A 26,586-nucleotide genomic window follows, 5' to 3' on the forward strand; every position below is an offset into this window, starting at 1 on the left:
CTCTAGAATACATGTACAATAAAATTTAGATGACATTCTTAAAGACTATCTATATTACCTCATAATAACATATCTAAAAAAAAAGAACATCCCCACACCGCATCCCACCAGTGAGCTTCCTTTCTCATTTTTTAAAATCAATACCTCTAATAGTCTTCCTTTCGATTTGATTTAAAATATTTCTTTTTTTTTTTTCTTTTTTTTTTTTGTCTTTTTGCCATTTCTTGGGCCGCTCTTGTGGCATATGGAGGTTCCCAGGCGGGGGGTTTAATCAGAGCTGTAGCTGATGGCCTGTGCCAGAGCCACAGAAACGTGGGATCTGAGCCATATCTGCAACCTACACCACAGCTCACAGCAATGCCGGATCCTTAACCCACGGAGCAAGGCCAGGGATCGAACCCTCAACCTCATGGATTCTTGACTCATTCTATAAATGTAGATAGATTTCTATCATTTTTTCTATGGAATTTTTCTTACATAAAGACATAAATTAGAGAATGAACCAGTTTCAGAACAATTTTGCATTCTTTCATGTCAATATGAGGGAATTTAATTATACACAGTTTATGTATTTTTCAGGCAGGTCAAATGAAATACAACCTTGTTTAACTTCAGGAATGTTTTACAGGCAGAGTAAAATATTACTTGAAATAAAATAACTACATGATGTTATTTTCTGATCCTCATTTTTTTAACAAAATAATTATAGTTTTTTTTTTTTTTTACAATTTTCTGCCAATTGTACAGCAAGGTGACCCAGTTATACATACATACATATATATATATATATACATATATATATATATATTCTTTTTTTCACATTATCCTCCATCATATTCCATCACAAGTGACTAGATAATAGTTCCCTGTGCTATACAGCAGAGTCTCATTGCTTATCCATTCCAAATGCAATAGTTTGCATCTAGTAACTCCAAACTCCCAGTCATTCCACTCCCTCACTCTCCCCTTTGGCAACCACAAGTCTTTTTTCTAAATCCATGAGTTTGTTTCTGTTCTATAGATAGGTTCATATGGGCCATCGATTAGATTCCAGATATAAGTGATATATGGTATTTGTCTTTTTCTTTCTGACTTACTTCACTTAGTATGAATGTCTCTAGTTCCATCCATGCTGCTGCAAATGGCATGATTTTGTTCTTTTTTATGACTGAGTAGTATTCCATTATGTGTGTGTATACATCTTCTTAATCCAGTCATCTGCCAGTGGACATTTAGGTTGTTTCCATGTCTTGGTTATTTTGGATAGTGCTTCAGTGAACATGCCGGTGCATGCATCTTTTTCAAGGAAAGTTTTGTCTGGATATATCCCCAAGAGTGGGATTGCTGGGTCATATGGTAGTTCTATGTATAGTTTTCTAAGGTACCTTCATACTGTTTTCCATAGTGGTAATACCAGTTTACATTCCCACCAACAGCATAGGAGTTTTCCCTTTTCTCCATACCCTCTGCAGCACTTATTTGTAGATTTACTAATGATGGTCATTCTGACTGGTGTAAGGTGGTACCTCCTAGTAGTTTTGATTTGCATTTCTCTAATAATTAGAGATGTTGAGCATTTTTTTCATGTGTCTTTTGGCTATCTGTATGTCTTCTTTGGAGAAATGTCTGTTCAGGTCTTCAGCCCATTTTTTCATTTGGGTTTTTGGGGTTTTTTTTGTTATGAGTTGTATGAGTTGTTCATATATTTTAGAGATTAAGCCCTTGTTTGTTTCATCCTTTGAAACTATTTTCTCCCATTCTGTAAGTTGTCTTTTTTTTTTTTTTTTTTTTTTTTTTTTTTATGGTTTCCTTTGCTGTGCAAAAGCTTGTCAGTTTGATTAGGTCCCATTGGTTCATTTTTGCTTTTATATCTGTTGCCTTGGGCAACTGACCTGAGAAAACATTTGTAAGGTTGATGTCAGAACGTTTTGCCTATGTTCTCTTCCAGGAGTTTGATGGTGTCTTCTGTTATATTTAAGTCTTTCAGCCATTTTGAGTTTATTTTTGTGCATGGTGTGAGGGTGTATTCCATTTTCACTGATTTACATGCAGCCGTATAGTTTTCCCAGCACCACTTGCTGAAAAGACTTTCTTTTCACATTTTATGTTCTTGCTTCCTTTGTTGAAGATTAATTTACCATAGGTGTCTGGGTTTATTTCTGGGTTCTCTATTCTATTCCATTGATTGTTCTGTCTGTTTTGGTACCACTACCACACTGTCTTGATTTCTGTAGCTTGTAGTATTGTCTGAAGTCTTGGAGAGTTAAACCTCCTGCTTGGTTTTTGTTCCTTGGCATTGCTTTGGCAATTCTGGGTCTTTCGTGGTTCCATATAAATTTCTGGATTGTTTTTTGTAGTTCTATGAAAAATGTCATGGCTAATTTGATAGGGATTGCATTGAATCTGTAGATTGCTTTGGGTAGTATGGCCATTTTAATGATATTAATTCTTCCAATCCAGGAGCATGGAGTATCTTCCCATTTCTTTGAATCATCTTTAATTTCCTTGATTAACATTTTATAGTTCTCAGAATATAAGTCTTTCACCTCCTTGGTCAGGTTTATTCCTATGTATTTAATTTTTTGGGCTACGATTTTAAGAGGTATGATATTTTTTGTATTCCTTTTCTAATATTTCATTGTTAGTATAAGAAGTATGACTGATTTTTGAATGTTAATCTTGTATCCTGTTACTTTGCTGAATTTGTTGATCAGTTTGAGTAGTTTTTGTGTGGAGTCCTTAGGTTTTTCTATGTGTAGTATCATGTCATCTGCGTAGAGTGACAATTTTACCTCTTCTCTTCCACTATGGATAGCTTTTATTTTTTTGTTTTTCTTATTCCTGTGGCTAGGACTTCCAGTTCTATGGCCATACCACCCAGAACGTGCCTGATCTTGTCTAATCCTCATTTTTGTCTTTTGTTCAAAGAGTGTTATATCTAAGAATAAACATCTGTAGTTCCAAGTCTATTAATATTGGTAGGATATATAAGAATGTATATTCTGATTATGACTGATAGAAAAATTTATACCTGTGGATATGTCATAAAATAAACTTCTGTACCAGTCATTAATTCTAATGATTTCAAAGTGGATATCTGGCCAGGGAGCTTGAGTCCTAGCGTTCCAAGTGGATTAGTTCACTTATCTTTTTTACCTTTCTCTTTCCATTTTTTATTTATAACTTGTTTATACTCTTTTGTAATGTTAACAAGCCATTGAATATTAGGCAGTTTTATATATTATATATCAGCATCACTTATATGATATAAATAATTCTGGTCACAAATGTCAAAATTTTCTGCAAAGATGTATATGATAAAATTTCCCCGCAAGGTCACCAGGCTAGTTGAGAATTTTACCTCTAGATCTTGACTCCCTACATTAATAGAATGCTCTAGCTAGGTCATTTTTCAAACTTAAAACCTGGGGGCGGAAATCTAGGCTAACTTAGTGTTGAGCTATATTTTAGCATAAACTGACAGAGTTTGGTTATCATTTTCTTTCTGAAAATGTCAATTTTAAGGAAGTTACTATTTGTATCTCATGTGCTATTTGCCTCAGCATTTTTCTATCTTTGAGTTTTTACTTTGTTTCTTTTTTTTATTCAAATAAAGTACTCTCTGAGGAGATGAGAAACCTTGTTGTTTAGGAAAACTTTTAATAGCTTGACTTTTAAATACCTGTTTATATCATAGCAGAAAATAAATCTTTCAGAAGAGTTCTATATACATGTTCAAATCAATTATTCATTTTCCTTTAAAATACATGGGCTAAAATATCATATATTTGTGATTATTATTATGATGTGGCATTTTCACACCTAAAATAAAAGGCCCTCTGGAGTAACACTCATACAATTACAGGGACTTTATTTTTTATTTAAACTCTGTAAATAACATAACAGCAAAATTAACAGCAAAATTCCCTGACCTTTTACTGCAAAGCATAGAACCAAAACAACTGCTAAACTGCAAATATTTATTTAGGCTCTATTCTAAGCTTGCAAACAAATAAAATATATTTGAATATATGCCAAAAAAGATGTTAAAAATGTCTATGGTTTGTGATTGAAAAAAAGGTGGTAACCTATATAAAAACCAGCCTCATAAATTAAGGGGAAAATAGGTTTTAAATTATCAGGTAAAAATGGATTTCCATTTTATAAGATGATTGTTTATAATTACATAAAGAATAGTTTCCTCAAAACTTTAGATTTAACTATAGGTCAGATATTCAAGTATATAAAAATATTCAAGTAATTTAATTATCATGCAGTTTATTAGTAAATCCAAATAAATGCAGACAGATTCAACCTCTCTAGTAAATGTATCTAGATGTATATCTGTTAGTGTTTAATTTCACAAAAGTGTAAGGAAAAAACTGACTAGGTATCATTGAATGTGATTTATTAGCAAATGTCTCTTGGTTCTTTGTGCAAGGATTATTCATATTCTGTACAGTGATTATATGTATTTAATATTCATATTCTATACAGTGATTATATGTATTTAATGTTTTTCCCTCACTTTACTGAACAAAATAAAAAGCTCTCAGTATAATGTTTCAAAATAAATTTTTGAATTCATGAGTTCAATTAATTAATAGATCATCACCTTAAAAACAGAAAATAGTCAAGGTTGACATATTATAGATATCTATTTCATTTATAATTATATCCTTTCCTTTTATGTTGGTGACAGTCTCTACTGGTGATGAATAAATTACTAATGGGTATAGGAGCTCTGATTCATTCAAAAAGTTGATTTCTCCTCCACTGCTATTTTAACCTTCCCATTCATCCTCTTCCTCCATTCCTTCTACTGTCTCTCCTCAATACTGGTACAGTGTTTTACCTTGGATACCAGCAATGGCAAGGGAATAAGAGTTCTCTTAAGGATCTTATTCTAATATGATATTTGTATGTAACCATACTAAATGAACAAACAGGAACTGTATCCTAAATTTGGATTGTACCCTTACACAACAGAATGTGTGCACACACCTTTCCCCACCCTAGACTATGTTTTTCTCACATGGGGTATATGGACTATATGGCAAACTACTACTCATTTTTCAAGGAGAGGTTTAAACATGGAAGTTGAGAGGATGGAAATTTCACTCCATTGCCATAGCATCTTGTAATTCAGCACCCAGAAGAGTGAGTGGCAGAAAGAAGATGTTTGATAAGTTAATAAATGTTAAGTGTTATTTCTGGTTAAAAGTCAATTAAATATGTCATTGAGATATTTAGAATACTGGGTGGCCAAGGAATGTGGGTATGTGTGCCCATGAATGTGGGTGTGACAATGACTCATTTAAAAGACAATAAATTAAAATAGAAAAACCAGGAAAGATTTCCTAGAATTGACGATATTCTGAGCTTTGAATATGAGGAATTATGTCACCAGTAGAGAAAAGGAAAAGGACATTTCAAGCAGTTGAAATAGCATGAACCAAGTAATATATATTGAAAGCAATAGTCACTAAAGTAAAAAAAAGTCATCCATTTAAGCAAATTGGAGCAGAATAGCACAGAGGTTAAAACAACTGACTCTGGATTTGGAGGGTTTGAGTTTATATCTTGACCACAGCCATCCTTTGTTATGTATCATTGGACAAACTACTTCTCGTCCTGATACCTCAATATTATTATCTGTCATGTAAAAAAAGAATAGTACATACTTTATAGACTGGTGGGGAGAATTACATGATAATATATGTAGATAACACTTAGGATCTGGCATATATTTTTTTATTCTGTGTTGTTATTGTTGTTAAGGTTTTTAAAGAGTTAAAACTACAGTGGTAACTTATAGCTATATTTTTAAGGAACTAGGAAGATATGCTAGTGAGTATGGGGTTTATTTTTCATTTCTTGTTTAAGTTTTATTTATTTTGTTTTAATATCACATAATTCAGAAGTTACTAGGCCCTACCTCCTAATATTTTCACATTAGGGGTTAGAATTTCAACCTGTGAATTTTAAGGGGACACAAACACTTCAGTCTGTATACCATACCAAGTGATTATTAATGACATATTAAAGCAAAGTTTTAGGAATATCTTTTAAAACCAGGATTAGTATAAGCATTGAATTATTGTAATTTGTATGTAGCATTTTTTTAAAAGATGACATGTGTTATTGCTTCAGACAATATTTCAAAAGGTTTTCTTCCCCAAAACTAGGGATAATGTTTGCCAAAATAAATTCCAGCATTATCTGAAAGATGTTCTGTTTTCTTTTAAGCTAGAAATATATCACATGTTCCCTCTGAAAAATATCTTTTCTGATGTCAGTCTCATAACATAGGTTATTTTCCAACAGTACTTAGGCTACATTATACCTATACCATTAAGACATTTTAGAAGCTAAAAATCATGTATTAATAGGAGAAAACAATAGCATGAATGGATTTAGGAAGCTTTGTTTTGATTTGATAATTGTCAATGAAAGAAACCACATTTTAATAAGTACCATGAAGTTTTCCTGGAAAAGATGTATTAAGAGTGGAATATTTCCAGGAGTTCTCATCGTGGCTCAGCAGTTAAAGAAACCCGACTAGTAGCCATGAGGATGGCCTTGCTCAGTGGGTTAAATAAAGATCTGGCCTTGCCTGGATCTGGTATTGCTGTGGCTGTGGTGTAGGCCAGCAGCTACAGTTCTGATTAGACCCCTAGTCTGGGAACCTCCATATGCCAGGAGTGTGGCCCTAAAAAGACAAAAAAAAAAAAAAAAGGAATGGAACATTTCCACAGTTATGTTAAGGAAATGATAATCATTTGAGAGTGCATTGGACAAATTGTGCAGTGCCTGTATATGCAGTGAGAGTAGAAATCTGAAGATAGTGCCCTGTCAACAAAGTGGAGAATTTAATTGTATTTTGAGGGAAATAGTTGCTATTGTAAAGTTAGTCACATTTATGCAGGGCAGACCAAGTTGATAATGATAGTCTTGAATTAGTTCATAATGTGTGTAATTATAGACCTTTCTTTATACTCCAGATGAATATAGACAACATACTCTACATCAAATTAATAGAAAATAACAAGGTGATAATTATTTCATTTGCTTTGAGTTGATTCTAAGAAATGATGACTAAAGAATTGAAATATATCTAAAATGACCTTGTAACTAGTTGGAACCCCAATAATAATAATTGATAATAGGTACCAGTTAGTGAACCTTTATTTTTATCAGATAATATGCTAGACCCATTAAATATATTATTTATAATCGCAATAACCTTATTAATTATATATCATTATCCCTTATTATTATCTATATTTTTAGCACAATCAGGATTCAGATCATTGAAATGATATGCCCAAGGTTTTGCTACTAATGCATAGTTAAAACAGCAGCAATGTCATTTATATTCAAAGTCCATGTTCTTTTGCTTAATATTATCACTCTGATTCTTACAAATATTTTTTCAGCAGTTTGATAATGAATTCTCTGTCATATTTACCATCTGCCATTGACCCTCAGCACCCGCACATATATTTCTTTCTTGGAATCTAATATTTTTTTTCTATTGGTCATAGTTAAAAGATCTATTTTCCTTTCTTCTGTTCTTCTGAGAACTTAGAAATCTAGAGTAATACATTTGAAATCTTCATTGCTAAATTTCTTATTGACATTTTATTTTCTAACAAGTATAATTGGATTTTTCTTCTTGTTTTTATTTTAAATTTTTTTTAGACTTCTTTGACCTAGCTTAGGCAATAATAGCAAACTGATGTCTGAGAACACATTGTAGGACCAAGTGCTTGTAAATAATAGAGGATAATATTGAGTTGAATGTGTGCCAGAAACTTCTACTCCTCACTAAAAGTCTGTCTGAGCAAAATATGTTGAGCTTTAAAGAGATTCCATTTATTTGAAAACTGCAGTTTCTAGAAGCCATTTCTGTATTCTTAGTAGCTTTGCAACCTATATCTCAGAAGAGCCTTATTCTGTGACCTTAGTATTATTGAACAGCAGTGTACACAGTGTCTTTATGTTTTATAAATAAGATAAAAAATATCTTATGTTTCCTCCAAAGTTTATCATTTAAATTTGGGTTCAGCTCAGTGCAAAACAATAGAAAGCGTGCAGAGAATGCCAAGTGAGCCTTATAGTTATTACATTTTGGAGGATGGGTAAAATTTTGGAGGCACTTTAGAGAAGACAGCTACAGACCTTATTCATTAATCCTTGAAGCAGTGCATAGGGCAGACTAGGAAATTACTTTGTGATATAGCACATGCTCTGCATGCTAATCTATTAGTCAATTCAGTTATAAAAACCACTGCCAATTTAAATGAAAAAATAGATAAAGAGGGTGGATTTAATAAAGAAAAAAGTATATTATTTGACTACATATTGCAGTTGTGTGTGTGTGTGTGTGTGTGTAAATAAAAGTTGTAGAGTAGTTATATAGCCTCTATTTAGGACATTTGGATGAAAACGACCAATGTTTATAGTAAAAGCAACTATTTATATTTTAAAATAATTCCTTATGTACCATTAATTGTGTGTATTACTTAATTACTTACATCTTTAAATCATTATATATGTTTAAATCATCAGTTACATATATTACTTAATTTTATTTTATTCTCACAATATCCAAATAAAATCAGTAGGATGGGCCTTAATTTTACAGATGATAAAATTGATGATTAATGAGACTTGGAATTTTTTTTGAAGATCATATGTTCATTAGTGGTGGAGCTGAGGTTCACACAAGTTCTTCAAAGAGCTGTTGTGGAAATTCTAAAAAGTATGTAGAAAGTTATTTCACACATAGTAAGCCCTATAGCGATGTTACATATTATTATTACTATTATTATGATGGCTTATTTGAAGGAAATATGCTTTTATCTTTTTGTTTAATGCACACATGATAAAAACATACAGCTACAGCCATTATTATTGGAGAATTCTCCACCCACCCCGTCCCACCAGCAACTTCTATTTTGAAGCTTAGGTAAAGCCTCCACTGTGCAAAAGTTATTGTTTCACATTTTATGTGTCATAGCATCTAGACATTCCATTGCCTATAGTTACACTGTGTTTAACCATCTTGTACTCACCTCCTGTAGGTGGCATTTGAACCATCTTTGACCAGAAGAAATGGTAGAGAATATTCTTAGAGTTAGTTTAATTAAGGACTTGTCCAATACCTCACTTCACCTTTTTCACTTAGAAAGCTTTCAGACTTACATAAATGAATGTTCAATTTAGTTAAGATGATGAACTCAAGGTGTAAAGGCAAAATCAGGAAAGAGAAAAAAAAATAAAGAGATTAGACTACATTGCCTCTATCATTTTAAACTGAAACACTAACTCTGGAATAAATTAGATTAAACAACAATATATAGTCTGCTTGTCCACGAATCAGTGCACAGAATAAATCGTTTTTTCACAAAATGTTTTTCATCTAAGGATAAAAGCCCCAGCTATTTTCAGTTAAAGCAGCATCTGTTGCTTTGCCAGTTTCCACAGAGATGAGCTCGTGTTGATTTTCATCGCATTTGTTCAAGTCTGGAATCTGGTTAAAACATGCAAACAGTCGCATTGCCAATTAAGAAGTGCAGTCCTATGGTATCTTTTACCTGCATTTATGTTGATTCATATGGTATTTGCAATTATGAATCTAAGCATGGATTATTTTTAAATAATTTGCTTAGAGTCAGAAATATCATAAGATAAAGCATTTTAGAAGGACGAATACTATGATAGATGTTCTTAGAAAACAATTATATTTACTTTAAATCTTCTCAATTAAAATATACATTTTACTTTTTCAGCACCGTTTTGGGATAACTTTTGTGAAATGAAATATTTTCTCAATTACATCTTAGCACATTATCTAAACCGCAGATTGACCATCATAGACATTTTCCTGTTGTCCGGTTTATAATGTTTCCAGATCATTGTGCATATGTTGATTAAACATTAATATTTTGAGGTGAAACCTGATTTTGAAACAATGATGTTGTTAAATTGGAAATGTCTGATATCTTTGTACTTACTTTTAATGAAAGTGTAAAAGGAGAAGCAGCAGAACAAACCAAGGTTAAAGTGCTGGCAAATGTTCTCCACAACATTATCAAAGCAGTATAATGGACTATAGTCACTCACCTTGGAGGGGCCTTTTTAATATACCCCAAGTTTCCACCCTTAGTCCCCCCTGCTATTCTAATTACATGAAAAATGTTGAGAAACCCTAAAACTTGGGAAGATGCATAATGTATTCTTTTCTATATTTTTAAATATTTTGAATATTTTTTTTTTTTTTTGGTCTTTTTAGGGCCATGCCTGTGTCATATGGAGGTTCCCAGGCTAGGGGTCAAATTAGAGCTGTAGCCACCAGCCTATACCACAGCCACAGCAACGGTGAATCTGAGCTGTGTCTGTGACCTATACCACAGCTCACAGAAATGCCAGATCCCTAACCCACTGAGTTAGGCCAGGGATCAAACCTGCATCCTCACGGATACTAGTCAGATTCGTTTCCACTGAGCCACAATGGGAACTCCATATTTTGAATGTTTAATTGACAATTTCAAAAGAAATTGCTGTCTGATACCTAGCAATTTAAGTTTTTCTTTGTTACTAATATGCTAAAATTCTCCACTGATATTAATTCATTGTCACTAATTTCCAGGAAAAACAGGAAATGCAAGTGATCACCCACAGAATGATTTTTTTAAAAAAGTAGTTATGGTTGAGCATTGCCTAATACTAAGCGCTGTTGTGTTCACTTTACTTATCTCAATCTCTCAACAGCTTTGCCAGAGGATATCGTTATCTCTACCACATAGAAGAATAAACTAAGGCTCAGAGAGCTTTAAGTAATTTTGTTTTAGTAATCAAGCTGTTTAGTAATACGATTGGGAGCCAAAGTTATATATTTTTCAATTATATAAGGATGTTGGTTCACCAGTATTAATTTGCTATGGAAAGAAGTAAAGTCAATTTCATACAGTAGAATAAAATCCCCACCTTCCTTTTTGATCAGAATCATCCACTGGCATTTTAGTAAATTTTAGATATTTTTACATGAACAAGCATTTGAAATACCTGTTGCCATTGTAAATGTCATAACACTGTAAGTATTAATGTCCAGTTTCCTGAAAGTAAAAATTTTACAAGATTTTATGTCCCCCATTTTTTTTCTTCCATTTAAGTTTCTCTAGTTTTTCCTCCATGGCTTCTGATAACTATGTAGGAAACAACTCTGGTTAGGCATTAGGGATCACTGATAAATTATAATGACGTAAAACAAGGACAGAATTTTGACTTTTAATTTCATGGTCCTTTCCTAATGTAAAGAAAAAATTCACTAAATATGGGCTAAGATGATGATGGGTGTCGAATGTTTTTTCATTATGTACTCTATTATTATTAGAAATAATTGAACAAATTCATGATTTGAATTTACTTCAACACATAATATATACATGCATTTATAGGGATTAAAGGACAAACCCACAAGTCTAAGTTACCAAAGTAAATATGGAGTTATATTAACTATGTGCCCTTACATCAGACAATCTCGGCTATCATTCATTTTCAATGGTGTGAGTTTTTAAAATTAAAATAGGGTTTTAAGGGAAGTACTATCACTTAACAGTAAGTATCTGTTTCTAATCCTTTTTCTTAAATTTGAATTAATACCCTAGCCTGGAAAGATACATGAAGAATTCATGAAAGTGATTGTTCTTGGAGAGAAGTTAAAGGGTAATTTTTTATGAAACAAATAAAGGTTACTTATTATTTTATATACCCGTGAAGAAGAACATAACTATTTGTTCTTTATTCTAGGTAGCTTATACAATATTTAAACATCTCAAAATAAAAACAAGTAAATATATCAGAAAATACATTTTTATCTTTTCTGAATAAGTGATGATCTATAATTTTTTTCTCATGAAATATTTAGTCAGAGGCTAGAAATCTATTTGAAAATATGAAATGCTGCTTACTGTATGCATGTCTATAAAATGTACAAATCAATTTTTAAACTACTTTTGTTACTTCGCATATAAATATTTCTGGGGGCTATTCCTGATATGATGATGATTATGAAGAATGATTATTGGATCATTGTCAGATTTCCACTATGACATTGCTAGGTTGTTTAGAATCAGGCTCCCTACTAAAATAATAGAGATATCATGGCAAAGTAACAACAACAACAAAAACAGAAGTTAGAATACTCCTAACATCTTATCTCTACAGCTTCCTAGATCCTTATGCAAGGAAGGGCAAGAGATTTAATCTTTCTGAGCATTATATTCCTTATCTTTAAAATAGACATAAGAATATGTTCTCATCAGGATGATACTGATAATTAGATATAACATGGAGGGAGAGAGCACCTGACGTAGTATCCAAGATGGGCATTTGTTTTCTACATAAGTTTCTTTAAAAACTGTCTGCAAAAAGGCAACATATGTGTCATAACAACTTATTCCATGGTCATATATAACTGGTAATAATTATAAAGTAAGGAAGGATTTGAAGGAGGATTTATCTTCAATATGGCTTTTGAATTATGCATTTTATCCTAATTCTCTGTATATTGCATGTGTGCTTAATAGGGGGAAAAAAAGAGCAACTCCTAATCCAAGCTATTCTAGATTTAAACACATAGAAATTATTTATAAAGTAACAAAGGGTGAATAGACATGAAAAAAGAAACACTGTCATTACTTGTTTAAATTATAGTTAACTATTGAAGAGATACATTTTTAAAATTCATCTATTATTTTCCATTTTAATAACCTTTAGTAGAAAACTAAGAGTAAAGGAGTTCCCGTCGTGGCGCAGTGGTTAACGAATCCAAATAGGAACCATGAGGTTGCGGGTTCGATTCCTGGCCTTGCTCAGTGGGTTAACGATCTGGTGTTGCTGTGAGCTTGGTGTAGGTCAAAGACACGGCTGGGATCCCGCGTAGCTGTGGCTCTAGTGTAGGCTGGTGGCTACAGCTCCAGGTCGACCCCTAGCCTGGGAACTCCACATGCCGAGGGAGCGGCCCTAGAAAAGACAAAAAAAAAAAAAAAAAAAAAAAAAAAGAAAGGAAGTGGTATTTCTTTGTCATGATTTACTTAAAAGAATCCATGATGACTCCTATTAACTGTAAAATTTCCCCGACACACTGTGTTCAATGATTTGTATTACAAAATTTCCAAAGTTTGACATCAAACTTACTGGTATGTATTTCTAAAAAAAAAAAAAAAAAAAAAAAAAACTAAGAGTAAAGGTTGAGGGCAGTAATGAATTTTTAAACTTACAGAAAATTGTACCTTTTTACTATTACAAAACTGAAATTTAATACATGGTTTTAATTTATTCATTTATTCATATATTATCCAATCTTCACACAATGAATATTCAGAGGTCGACTGGTTGAACAGTAACTCAGTCTTAATATCTTATTGATGAGAATGCAATTGAATAATCAGAGTAGCATAAGGTAAATGATATCCAAGCAACATAATATGTAAATTGCAACATTTTACCTTTTCTACCCAGCACCCCATTTCAGAGATTTGCACAGAGGGAATAGAACTTGTGACATTAGAGTGGCCCTAGGTGACTGATTTAGTATATCTGTTTCTAAAACTTAAGCAAAATTCATTCTGGCCTTAAAGGTCCAGAAGAAGGGAATCACTATAATTACTTTCCATAGAAAATATAGAAATATTTTCACCTTTTCTCATTTACATAGAAACATTTTCACCTTTTCATTCAGCAAATACTTGGGATGGTTGTCTTGGTTCTCATTTAGACAATATATGGAATGTTTTACATTTCTGAACAAGTAATTCCATTTCATGCTCACAGCAGTCCTGTGAGACAGATGTTGCTTTTTCTGCTTTATGCTACAGAAGAGAAAAGTGATACTCAGTTAAGTACCCATCTTAACTTTACAGAGAGGCAAAGTTTGGATTCAAAGTCAGATTTGTTTGTTTCATATATCACATTGCTTCTTGAATCATGAAAAATGACGGTGATTTCCCACTTATCTCCTTGTAAAAGAGACATAAGTTATGATGTTGTTCTATGCCATTTTTACTTCTAGTTTATGGATAATAGGTAATGAGTTATACTTCGGTGTATTATCCTTCAAAGTGAGCAATAAAAGTATCCTTCATTTTCTGTTGGAAGAAAGTATAAGTATTAAAGCTATTAACATGTCACATATAGAATTTTAACATATTCTCTTAGCCTACTCAGATAAACAGTCCAAAGCTTAAATAAGAAAGCAAAATGAATTCTTTAGTTCAAACTGCCTTAACACGTGCTTCTACTATGCATAATTTATCAAGGATTTTCTTTTTGCTTTTAGGGATGACTTGTCAAGCTCGAACGTCATACACTGAGGATGAAGTTCTTTGGGGTCATCGTTTTTTTCCTGTGATTTCCTTAGAAGAAGGATTCTTTAAAGTTGATTACTCCCAGTTCCATGCAACCTTTGAAGTCCCCACCCCCCCTTACAGTGTGAAAGAACAGGAGGAAATGCTTCTTATGTCATCCCCATTAATAGCACCAGCCATAACTAACAGCAAAGAGAGACATAATTCTGTGGAGTGCTTAGATGGACTTGACGACATTAGTACCAAACTTCCATCTAAGCTGCAGAAAATTACTGGAAGAGAAGACTTTCCCAAAAAACTCTTAAGAATGAGTTCTACAACTTCTGAAAAAGCCTACAGCTTGGGAGATTTGCCCATGAAACTTCAGCGAATAAGTTCAGTACCTGGCAACTCAGAGGAAAAACTGGTATCTAAAACCACCAAAATGTTGTCTGATCCCATGAGCCAGTCAGTGGCTGATTTGCCACCAAAGCTTCAAAAAATGGCGGGAGGAGCAACCAGGATGGAAGGGAATCTTCCAGCAAAATTAAGAAAAATGAACTCTGATAGATTCACATAACGAAACACCCCTCCAGACATTATTTACTGTTTGATTTAGTAATAGTCCAATATTTGGCTGATGAGATAATCCCCTCTAAGAAATATGAAAGGTACATTTCCCCCTACCCCAGTCATATATGCATATTTGAGAACCTTCCTTTTCAAGTATTGCTCCTGTGAAGAAAGCAAAAGTTGTGAAGGGAGAACGTCATAAGGAAGTTCTTATTAACGGGCATGTATTATCACATCAAGCATGCAATAATGTGCAAATTTTGCATTTAGTTTTATGGCATGATTTATATATGGTATATTTATATTGTATATTCTAAAAAAATGTATATATATATATATATACATATATATATTTAAAGGGGTGGTACTCTCCACAACATTTCTAATATACGTATTAAGCCAAACATGAGTTGATAGCTTTCAGGGTGATAAACATATATATGTGTGTGTGTGTGTATACATAAAACCATGTACAAAATTATGTATACATACACACACATATATACATAATATATACACACACATACACGTACATACATATTTATCTGATAAAATTGTGATGTTTTGTTCAAAGTTGTAGTTTTTGTGCATGTTTGCTTTATTAGGCTAGGATGGCTTCTGGATTAATTATTAATACCAAATATTTTAGCCTTAACTTATTTGTCATTTTAAAATCTGATTTAATGTTTTCTGCTGTTTAAGGTCTTGAAAGGTTTTCAACTGTACTTTATATGAGGGAGTCACACAAGTCTGTGCTATTTCTGGCCCTGCAAAAATATAACAATTACATATATATCTAACTTGTAAATTTTAAACATACCGATACACTGAAAATTTCTTATAATTTTTAAAAGTTGCTAGTACTGGGGAAAAATAAACACTTCTTATTTTGAAAGTTGGTCCTTTCCTGGACTGATTAAAGTCTGGGAATCTCTTTTGTATATGATCTACTACAAATATGAGCTCTGAACAAACGCTGAATCATTGTATTAGTCAGTAGCCAAGTTATATTGAATATATTGTAATCTGTGTGAAATTTCATAATTAATGGTCCCTATTTCAACTGCGTTAATTGGTAACATTTTTACTCTTTTTCTTGAACTTTTGTTATTTTAAAAACCAGTCATTTATCCTTGAGGAGACAAAACAATACAATGAAAATGATGATAAATATTTATGAGTAAAATATGTATATCTAATTGAGTCTCTTTTTTTATGCCATTCTCTTGTTTGTGGCATCTGTTATAGCAGAACCCTTTTTTTCCTTACCTGGGGAACCTGTCTCCTTCCATGCCTGTCACTCAATTCAGAAGGAATGTTTTGTATATACCCGAGAGAATTTTAAATCAGATAACTTGAAGATATTTTACCCATGTGAGTTTTTTTTTCCTTTGTTTGTTTTGGTAAATACTCTGTTTGTATCCTAGATCTCTGGCCTAACAAAATAATTTTAGCAGTACTGTTATTTGAACCCAAAGTTCTGATATTTATGACTCATTAGTCAGAATCAAAATTATTCCTCAGAAGAACACATGCAAAATAAAAATTTGGAGTGCAGAGATTTTTATGAAAATTTACAAGTGTTCCTTATCAGAATATCATGGATTTTCCTATAAAACTTCTTTGGGCATTATAATCTAATTCTGTCCAAAATTAATATATTTCTCCTCATAAATATGTAAATCCTTAATAGCTGGATTGGGCTCCCATCATTTCCCATCTTTCAGCAATCCTGTGATGATTTTCATATTGGAAAATTATTACATCAGCAGTTCTACAGTACTATCATTGACTATAATAATACCTTCTGGCTACCTCTATCAAATTCTGCAGGTGCAAATATATACCAGGGAATTGTTACTGACAAAATGATCAACCTTGAGTATCCATCCACTGTGAACAGAGCTGGCTGCCCTACCCCTTACCCCCAAACTTGCTTATTTGCTAGATATAGGGGATGAAATAGTAGCAGAGGGAGAAGGGGGTCCAGGGCACACAGTTTATTTATTATCAGTGGAAGAAACTGCATAGATCATTTAGTCCAACCACTTAAAACTAAACAGAGCCATAATTTAATTTGGAGAGTCATTTTCATTTGTTTTTGGCACCAAGGAGAATATGGGACCAAAAATAAGCTCTCCAAATACATTTATTCATTCACTCAACAAAATGTGTGCATGTCTTTTATGTTCTAGGCATTTTTATTTAGCTCCTGTGGATTTGGATATGACCAAGTCGGCAGGGGTCGCTGCCCATTCAAATACCACCTATCAGTAGGAGAGTGGGGAAGGGGAGGCAAAAAAATGACACAATTTCAGAGAGTGAAAATAGCAGTTAAGGGAAGGAAAGCAAGGTAACATGATGGAAAAAGACTGCATAAAATAAAAATTGATCATTTTTGAAGTGACTGGGTTAGGGAAGGGGTGAAATTTGAACAGAGACCTGAATGATGAGAAAGAACCACTGTTGCCAAATTTATTTTTCTTAGTGAATGCTATTCCTTTATCTTTCCCGCATTTGTGTGGGAAAGGTATGATCTCTGCATGTAATTGCAGTTTAAGCCCTATCTGTCAGTTGAACATAGGTCCAGATTTACCCAGGAGATTTCCAGTTTATAGCTGTTGTACCTGTGTAATTATTAACAGTACTCCTTTGACTCTTATCATGTCCTGGTTTGGATGGTATATTATATGGTGACTCTACGTTTTTGTTGAAACCAACGAAGTTATGAAGTCTGATATATTTGGATAAAAATAAAGAATTGCTTTTTCTTCTCACTTTGCTGATTTTTTTGACACTGATTATTCCAAGAAAAGTAATTTCAGCTTCATTTATTTCAGCCTGAGAGACCTCATATCAAAGTGATTTCCTGTAACATTTGTTCAATCTGTTCATGATATGTTTTCCCAATGGTGAAAAGTTATGCATTTTATTGACTGAATAAAAAATAAACCTCTGGCATTTCCATTTCAGGAATTTGTAAGAGCTCAAATCAAAGGAAGTAAAAGTTAACTTAAGCCAAGATAATTTTTAGCCCACCAATGTGGTGATTAAATGAAAGCAAAATATAGAGTGTTCATTGAACTGAATAATTCACCTTAACAACTGAAAACTAGTCCATTTTTATGGGATTTTCATGGTATAGTTCCTGTCATGGTAAACTATTTCATCCTATTTATAAAAATGATGTAAATAAAAAATATGATTATTTTGATAATGCTTATCTTCAATTTAAATATCCTCAGCAATATGTGAATACACTTTTGTAAATATACATGTTAAATTAAAAACAAGGATATTTTACTGTTAATTTCTGAAAAAATTCTTACGCTGTTTTAAATTCATCAATACATGGCGTTAAATACACTGAAAAGTATTTAGTTGTCTCAGTACTCAAGAGCCACTTGCGGAAGCAGGATAGATCCATAATGGATTATTTCTTTTGGAGGAAAAGTGAGATTATGGGGAAGATGGCTTACATTCTATTTGTATGAAAGTTTCCACCATTTCATCCTAAGAAGAGAGTTCAGCTTGACTACAGAGCACATCTATGAGCTCTACTTCAGAATTTATGCTTGACTTATGTTGTACATATTCAAATTAGCATCAAAATAATTGCACTCTCTGGCATGCACTTTATTCTTATTTAAATGTACAAGTTTTTTTTTTAGGTTACAACAATATAAACATATATATTCAATACTACAAGTTCAGTTTTATAAAAACTGTATTAAACTTTCAAAATATGATTGGGTTAAATTTTTACAGTGTGCCCATCATTTTTCTACTTTCCAACAGTTAACTACTCATATTACTTGATTTGGTTTATCATAAGATTCTTAACTCCTAAAAAACAATCCATGACAAATCCTTCTTTGAAGTTTACTTTTATTTTGGCTTGTTGTTGTTGAGATGCTTCAGCAATGTGGAACCTGCCAATATAATAATACAGATTATTTGAGAACTGCATTTCTTGGAGGAAGATTCATGACCATCTTACCCTTTGCTGAAACTGTCCTTCATAGCCACAGTAAGTAAAGCAGACAAATATACTTTTTCTAATTTTGATTAAATATCAAATCACCCTTTCAAAAAGTGTTCAGTTACATTTTCTGTCAATGTTTCAAAGAAAAATATTTTCCAATTTTATTTCAAATGAGTTATATGATATGTCATATATCCAGCTCTCTGGCACCTCAGAGAATTAATCCCCAAAGCCAAGTTCCGCAGCATTGGACCCAGTTGAATTGTTTTCCAAATTATGAATTTTTTTGACCTGAAACTTTGGTAGTAATCACGGCTGTTTTTGAATATTTGGGTTGTGTATCGTCAGTGGCTCATGTGGACAAAAAATATGGTAGGGACCATTATGTCTTCTTGTTGTTTCCTGGGAACAGCATCCAATTTAACTCCTGACTATTCTTTCCCAGCTCTGAGAGTCAGTATGCATGCCGACTCACACAGCTCTACAAGGTAGAGATTATCCCTATTTTACGCTTGAAGAAACTGATTCTCAAAGAGGTTGTTTAGAGGGTTTTTAATTAAATCCACACACCACTTAAATTAAGTCCCTGCCTTCTGGATAGTTCTATTGATATGCAACTGCTTCTTACAGATTTTCCATTTGGGGGCATTGTCTATTTACAAGTGTGGTAGTTGAAGAGCTAGGTCTGTTTCCACACTTGCTGCCCACCACACCTGTATCTACCACATACTCTACTCTAAATTTCCAATGTTGTTATATTGTTTCCATATTTTTAATTAGGTTTGTTATCACTGTTTTAAGTTCCATTGCATTTGAGCTCATGTGCTTTGGTCTTTTTTTAATTTTATAATGACTTATTTTTTCCATTATACCTGGTTTACACTGTTCTGTCAATTTTCTACTGTACAGCAAGGTGACCTAGTTAAATATACATGTATACATTCCTTTTTCTCACATAATCCATCATAAGTGCTCCATCATAAGTGACTAGATATAGTTCCCAGTGCTATGCAAAAGGATCGTATTGCTAATCCATTCCAAAGGCAATAGTTTGCATCTATTAACCCCAAACTCCCAAACCACCCCCCTCCCATTCCTCCCCAGGGCAACCAGAAGTCTGTTCTACATGTCCATGATTTTCTTTTCTGTGGAAAGGTTCATTTGTGCCCTATATTAGATTCCAGATATAAGTGATATTATATGATATTTGTCTTTCTCTTTCTGACTTACTTCACTTAGTATGAGTGTCTCTAGTTCCATCCATGTTGCTGCAAATGGCATGATTTTGTTCTTTTTTACGGCTGAGTAGTATTTTCACTGTGTTTCTGTACCACGTCTTCTTAATCTATTCATTTGCCAATGGGCATTTAGGTTGTTTCCATATCTTTGCTATCATGAATAGTGCTGCAATGAACATACCAGTGCATGTGTCTTTTTCAAGGAAAGTTTTGTCTGGATATATCCCCAAGAGTGGGATTGCTGGGTCATATGGTAGTACTATGTATAGTTTTCTAAGGTACCTCCATACTGTTTTCATAGTGGTTGTACCAAGTTACATTCCCACCAACAGTGTAAGAGGGTTCCCTTTTCTCCACACCCCCTCCAGCATTTGTTATTTGTGGACTTATTAATGATGACCATTTTCACTGGTCTGAGGTGGTACCTCATGGTAGTTTTGATTTGCATTTCTCTAATAATCAGGGATGTTAAACATTTTTTCATGTGCTTGTTGGACATCTGTATATCTTCTTTGGAGAAATGTCTATTCAGGTCTTTGCCCATTTTTCCATTGGGCTGTTGGCTTTTTTGCTGATGAGTTGTATAAGTTGTTTATATATTTTAGAGATTAAGCCCTTGTTTGTTTCATTCTTTGAAACTATTTTCTCCCATTCTGTAAGTTGTCTTTCTTTTTTTTTTTTTTTTTTTTTTAATGGTTTCCTTTGCTGTGCAAAAGCTTGTCAGTTTGATTAGGTCCCATTGGTTTATTTTTGCTTTTGTATCTATTGACTTGGGAAACTGACCTGAGAAAACATTTGTAAGTTTGATGTCAGAAAACGTTTTGCCTATGTTCTCTTCCAGGAGTTTGATGGTGTCTTGTCTTACATTTAAGTCTTTAAGCCATTTTGAGTTTATTTTTGTGCATGGTGTAAGGGTGTATTCCACTTTCACTGATTTACATGCAGCTGTCCAGGTTTCCCAGCATCCCTTGCTGAGGAGACTGTCTTTTTCCCATTTTATATTCTTGCTTCCTTTGTTGAAGATTAATTTACCATAGGTGTCTGGGTTTATTTCTGGGTTATCTATTCTCTTCCATTGGTCTCTCTGTTTTGGTACCAGTACCATGCTGTCTTGATTTCTGTAGCTTTGCGATATTGCCTGAAGTCCGAGAGAGTTAAGCCTCCTGCTTGGTTTTTGTCCCTCAGGATTGCTTTGGCAATTCTGGGTCTTTCATGGTTCCATATAAATTTCTGGATTGTTTTTTCTAGTTCTGTGAAAAATGTCATGGCTAATTTGATAGGGATTGCATTGAATCTGTAGATTGCTTTGGGTAGTATGGCTATTTTAATGTTACTATTTTTTTCCAATCCGAGAGCATGGGATATCTTTCCATTTCTTTACATCTTCTTAAATTTTCTCGATTAATGTTTATAGTTCTCAGCATGTAAGTCTTTCACCTCCTTAGTCAAGTGTATTCCCAGGTATTTACTATTTTGAGGTGCAATTTTAAAAGCCATTGTATTTCTGTATTCCTTTTCTAATATTTCATTGTTACTATACAGAAATGTGACTGATTTCTGAATGTTAATCTTATATCCTGCTACTTTGCTGAATTTGTTGATCAGTTCAAGTAGTTTTTGGGTTGAGTCCTTAGGGCTTTCTATATATAGTATCATGTCATCTGCATACGGTGACAATTTTACCTCTTTTCCAATTTGAATGCCTTTTATTTCTTTTGTTTGTCTGATTGCTGTGGCTAGGACTTCCAGTACTATGTTGAATAACAGTGGTGAGAGTGGGCATCCTTGTCTTGTTTCAGATTTTAGTGGGTAGGCTTTCAGCTTTTCTCCATTGAGTATTATATTTGCTGTGCTTTTTATATGTAAAATTATCACCAATTTAGCCACAGTGTCTCTCCCATTTATAAATGCTTTCCTGTTAATTCCTCAAACACATAATATATTGGAACAGTTCTATCTTCTTGAAGAAATCTCTGCCGAAGCATTCTGATTTTAATTATGTAAATTTCATTCAATCTACTTTATAGCTATTGTCTTGGGATCTTCCTTTATCATTATCACTGGGATTCCACCCACTATTTTCTTGGTATAGAAACCTCGTTTCATGGAACATTGTTTTCTTCTTTCTTGGTTTTCTCCTTGGTTTTGATGAAGCATATTTTCTAGAAGTTTCTCAGGTAAAAAAAAAGGTAGTAAGCTTTTTGAAACTTTGATATCTTTAAATAAATTAATTTGTCCCTAATAATTAATATTAAGAGCTTGAATTAGCATGGGAATTATTTTCCTTCTGAATTTTAGAGACATTATTCCTTTCTTGCCTAGTTTCCAATGTTGTTATCGAGATGTCTGATGTCATTAAGTTTTAATTCCTTGTATAAAACTGATTTCTCCTCTAAAAGTTTACAGGACCTTCTAATCTTCCCTGGTGTTCTAATATTTCAAAATTTATGCCTAAAAGTACATTCAGTTTATTTTGCTATGCACTTTCAATTTGGAAATTTGTGTCCATCAGGAAAATTTTCTTCTTTTATTATCTTCTTTATTTACTTCTTTCCATCTTCCTTTGTCATTCTTTCTGGAATTTTCATTATTTGGATGTCAGAGCTTTTGGAATGATTTTCTAATATTCTTTTATTTATCTCTTTGTATCTTTTCTCTAACATCCTGGAGATGTTCTTAATTTTGTCTTCTATCTATCTATCATCTATCGAATCTATTTTCTAATGAGGCAATTAACAAGGCTATTGAGGCTTTGTGCTTTTGTATGAGGTGAGCCCAACTGTAGTCTTCACTGTTCAATGACATGCTTGGACTATTTGCTGAAAGTTAGCATCTTTAGGCTTCTTTTTTAAGGTCAATGACATTACACATTTAAGACTTATTTAATCATCTTCCTTCAGAGGTGGTACCTGGCTGCCATTGTTCTGAGAACCAGTTGAGTTGATTTTAACAAAGGAAATTCTGCTTTTTAAACAGAGTTGCAAAGAGTTCTTTTGGTTACTGTCTCCCTTCCTGACCATTTTGTTCTGCTCTGTCTTTAAAACCCCTTTACTCTTGTTTCAATAGTTTCAGGAAGCAGTTGAGATAAATGCTTATATTTAATCTGCCATTTTGAGAAGAAAGACTTGCTTAACCACTTGTTGTAATAAATTACCACAAATTTGCAGGATAAATAACACAAATTTATTATCCTACAGTCTATAGATAGAAGCTGGACATGGGTCTCACTGAGTTAAATCAAATGTTACCAGGGCTGTGGTTCTATCTGGAGGCTCTAGAAGATAATTTGTTTCATTGACATTTTCAGTTTCTAAAGGCCATCCATATTCTCTGACTCATTTCCCTCTCCTTCCATCATCAAAGCCAACAAAATTGCATCTGTTTATGGCTTTCTTTTATAGTCACATCTACTTTTGACTCTTCTACGTTCCTCTTCTTCTTTTAAGGACCGTTGTGACTACAATAGTTCATCTAGATAATCTAATATAATCTCACCATCTCAAGGTCTTTAATTTAATAACATATGCCAGTCCCCTTTGCCAAGGTAACATTCACAGTTTCCAGGGATTATAATATAGGTTTCTCTGGGGACTGTACTATCTCACTAACATTTCTTATCCCCTTTTATGTAAACAGAATATAGTTTCAACAAAATGTTTTCTTCCCCAAATATAAGTATATTTAAAAATAGGGGCTGGCGTTTATTTTCATTAATCACATACTTCCTTTTGAAGAAACACATTTTAAAAATATTGTTTAATTATTCTCTTAGGAATCTATTTTTGTTATAGTCTGTGAGCAAATGTCTGACCAGGTTTTATTTTCCAATTCTTCACAGGAGAAAAAAACAAACAAAACAAAACAAAACAGTGTTTCATTAAATAGATTGAAAATAACATCCATAGCTTCGGCGTCCTGAATCCAAGCTTGTATATCAAGTACACTTGTCTTGGTTAGCATTCCACCCTTTGGTCTTAAAACAATGTCAAGGGTAGATTTAAATTTGGTAGATAACCTAAAATCTGGTGTCAGTATTTGTTGATAGAAAAATATGTACCACATAAACTCTTAAAATATATGAAAGCTTGTGACCTAGAAATTAATTTTAGAAATAAATTCCATTGTCTTTTAACCAAAAGGTCAATGAATTGCATGCAGAGACTTTAGATGGGCTCATGGAAGTTTGTATTTTGATCAAGTTTTATGTTTCAGGGGCTGACTGAGAAGGGAAAATCAGAAAATGTCATTTGATGCAGGCTTACTTTTGTAAATGAAAGCTGATAGTATGCCTTCTACGCAGTATTCCATTATTATAATGATTTGGATTTGCAATGATACATACAGACTTATAAAGTCTATAAGATATATAACTTCTTTTTTTAATTAAAGCTTCCTAACCAAATGAGTTGTTTTTATTATCAACTTTTATCTCCTCCCTCTCTACACTGATGAAGTGACTTCTTAGTTTTATAAAATATTTGTATTAAAAGGAAAATTGTGCACATAATAAGACAATTAAATTATAGACTTGTATTTTTGTAATGCTGTATAGATTTGGCTTCACTGGCTCTCTCTTTCCCTGTATATAAATTTTTTTATGTGAAAGTATTACATTTCTGAGATTCATATTTCACCTTATCCATAACTTTACTTTAAATATCTAGATTTGGACCTATGAAGGAACTTGCTCCTCCAGCTGTGGGTTTTTGACTAAGATGAGACCCATTTTTAATGCCAGATATTTTTCATTATGGTTGACTATTTAACAGTAAAGGAAACATCAAGTGGCAAATATTTGGTAAACTGAGATCTATACCATGATGAGAATATATGGTTTCTTAAAAAAAGTAAAGATTAATCATAAACCTTAAGCTCATAAGAAGATAAAATAATTATTGATGAGCAAGTTGGAGGACAAAAATTTTGCTTGAGGAAGTATGCAGTACAGTTAGTCTCGAAGAGGGTAGTTTCCTTCTTAGATGAGAATCAAATTTTGGTTACAGTTGGATTGGAGCACGAAACTGTGAATAACCAGTTCCCCTACCAATAATCTATTCTGAACCTGCAAGTTATTTTTTAGTCATTGGTTATATAATTTGTTTTTTTTTCCTCAATAACCTATTAGTACTTTACAAATGGTCAAACAGGCTTTTTCTACAGGGGAGCTCTTATTGAGAATGATGGAATCAATTTGTACCATGTGTAGAATCTGTATCACCTGTTGTCCATTGATGTGAACTTTCTGGGTATTATTATAGTTTGAAATTAACTGCAGGATTCAAATGTGCACAGAGACCCATCGCCTAAAAAAACTTCAAATCAATAAACACTTGTTTGGTCAATTTTGTGTGCCTACTATGTTGTAGGTGTTATGATACACACTAGAGCTATAGAAGGTAATGAGCTTCATACTATTAGAGATGGTGTTTGGAATATTTTGAAGCTAACCACATAGGATACTATGGTCACACTGAGGAAGAAGGTGACCCAATACATATCAGATATGGGATTGGGGTGGAGTTAGAGAAGATGGGAGGATCTTGGAAAGTATTTTGCAGTAAAGGATCCTGGGGTTGTATTTTCAGAGATTTGGAGAAATTACATAGATAAGAAAAAGGAAGAAAAGTAAAGGAAGCATTATCATTATTGAGTCAGAGAGTTTGAAAAACATACTGTGTGCTGAAAATATAAGTAGACTTCAGAAAGACTAGGTCATGGGGTATGGGAAGTACATTAATATAGGAGGTAATTAGAAAGGTAAATAGAAACTCATTTGTAAAGGATATTATAACCCTCAGAAAATAGTTGGGTTTTTATGTTGATGACAAATTTAAAAATTTTAAATGGATAGTGGAATCAGATAGATTTTTTAGAAAGTTCACTCTTCCAACATCCATAAGGGATAAATGAACTTCACAATTTTTATTTCATTGGAATCCATATATTTTTCATTAAACTTTACATCCCTAAATGGTTTACATCCCTCAGAATTTATGAAGCTTGCCAAGTTTTATAGGAGAATATGAATAAGATTGAATATACAAGATAGATGAGAAAAAAATTTTTAAATATTCTAACTGCAAATGTTGATATGGATACTGTACCTGAGTATAATATTTCACTCCTAACAAGGGTGGGGGGGAGAAAATCATTTTATGTAGTTCCTCTTATCTGAAAAGGAAAAAGCTAAGGATTCCCCAAAGAACCAACAAGTTCAGATTTTTTTAGCTCTCATTATACTTTGACAATATGGTCTTTTCCTCTACCATTACAATCAAGAACTTCAAATTACCTTAACCATTTTTCCCCAAAGGACTGTGTTATTTTAAAGTTTATTTCCTTTCCTTCTTTTGCCACATTTAAGAGCATTAACTTGATTTAAAGAAAGACGGTAAAATACCAACTATGAAGTAGCAAATATTTAAAAATTTAACAA

At 33.0% G+C, this 26,586-nt stretch overlaps 1 protein-coding gene across 3 annotated transcripts in view; it reads left to right on the forward strand.

The window, feature by feature from the left end:
- The window catches only part of KCNJ3 (potassium inwardly rectifying channel subfamily J member 3), a 159,539-nt gene extending 134,047 nt beyond the window's left edge, over window positions 1–25,492 (forward strand). For 2 of the 3 annotated variants that reach the window (XR_014829037.1, XM_084998585.1), the window contains one exon: window positions 14,348–17,704. Coding sequence is in view for 2 of the 3 variants with exons in the window: in XM_084998585.1 (XP_084854711.1) it covers window positions 14,348–14,353 (6 nt within the window). In the remaining variant the exon portion in view is untranslated. Of the gene's footprint in view, window positions 1–14,347 lie in introns of all 3 variants that reach the window. The other variant, XM_003483648.5, reaches the window with a different exon arrangement.
- The last annotated feature ends 1,094 nt before the right edge of the window (window positions 25,493–26,586 follow it).

This window comes from Sus scrofa, chromosome 15, assembly GCF_054392235.1.
Source record: "Sus scrofa isolate SSC_HxYL_T2T_F1_AM1 chromosome 15, Sscrofa_HxYL_maternal_Yorkshire_Landrace_v2.0, whole genome shotgun sequence".
In the NCBI taxonomy this organism is placed as follows: Eukaryota; Metazoa; Chordata; class Mammalia; order Artiodactyla; family Suidae; genus Sus; species Sus scrofa.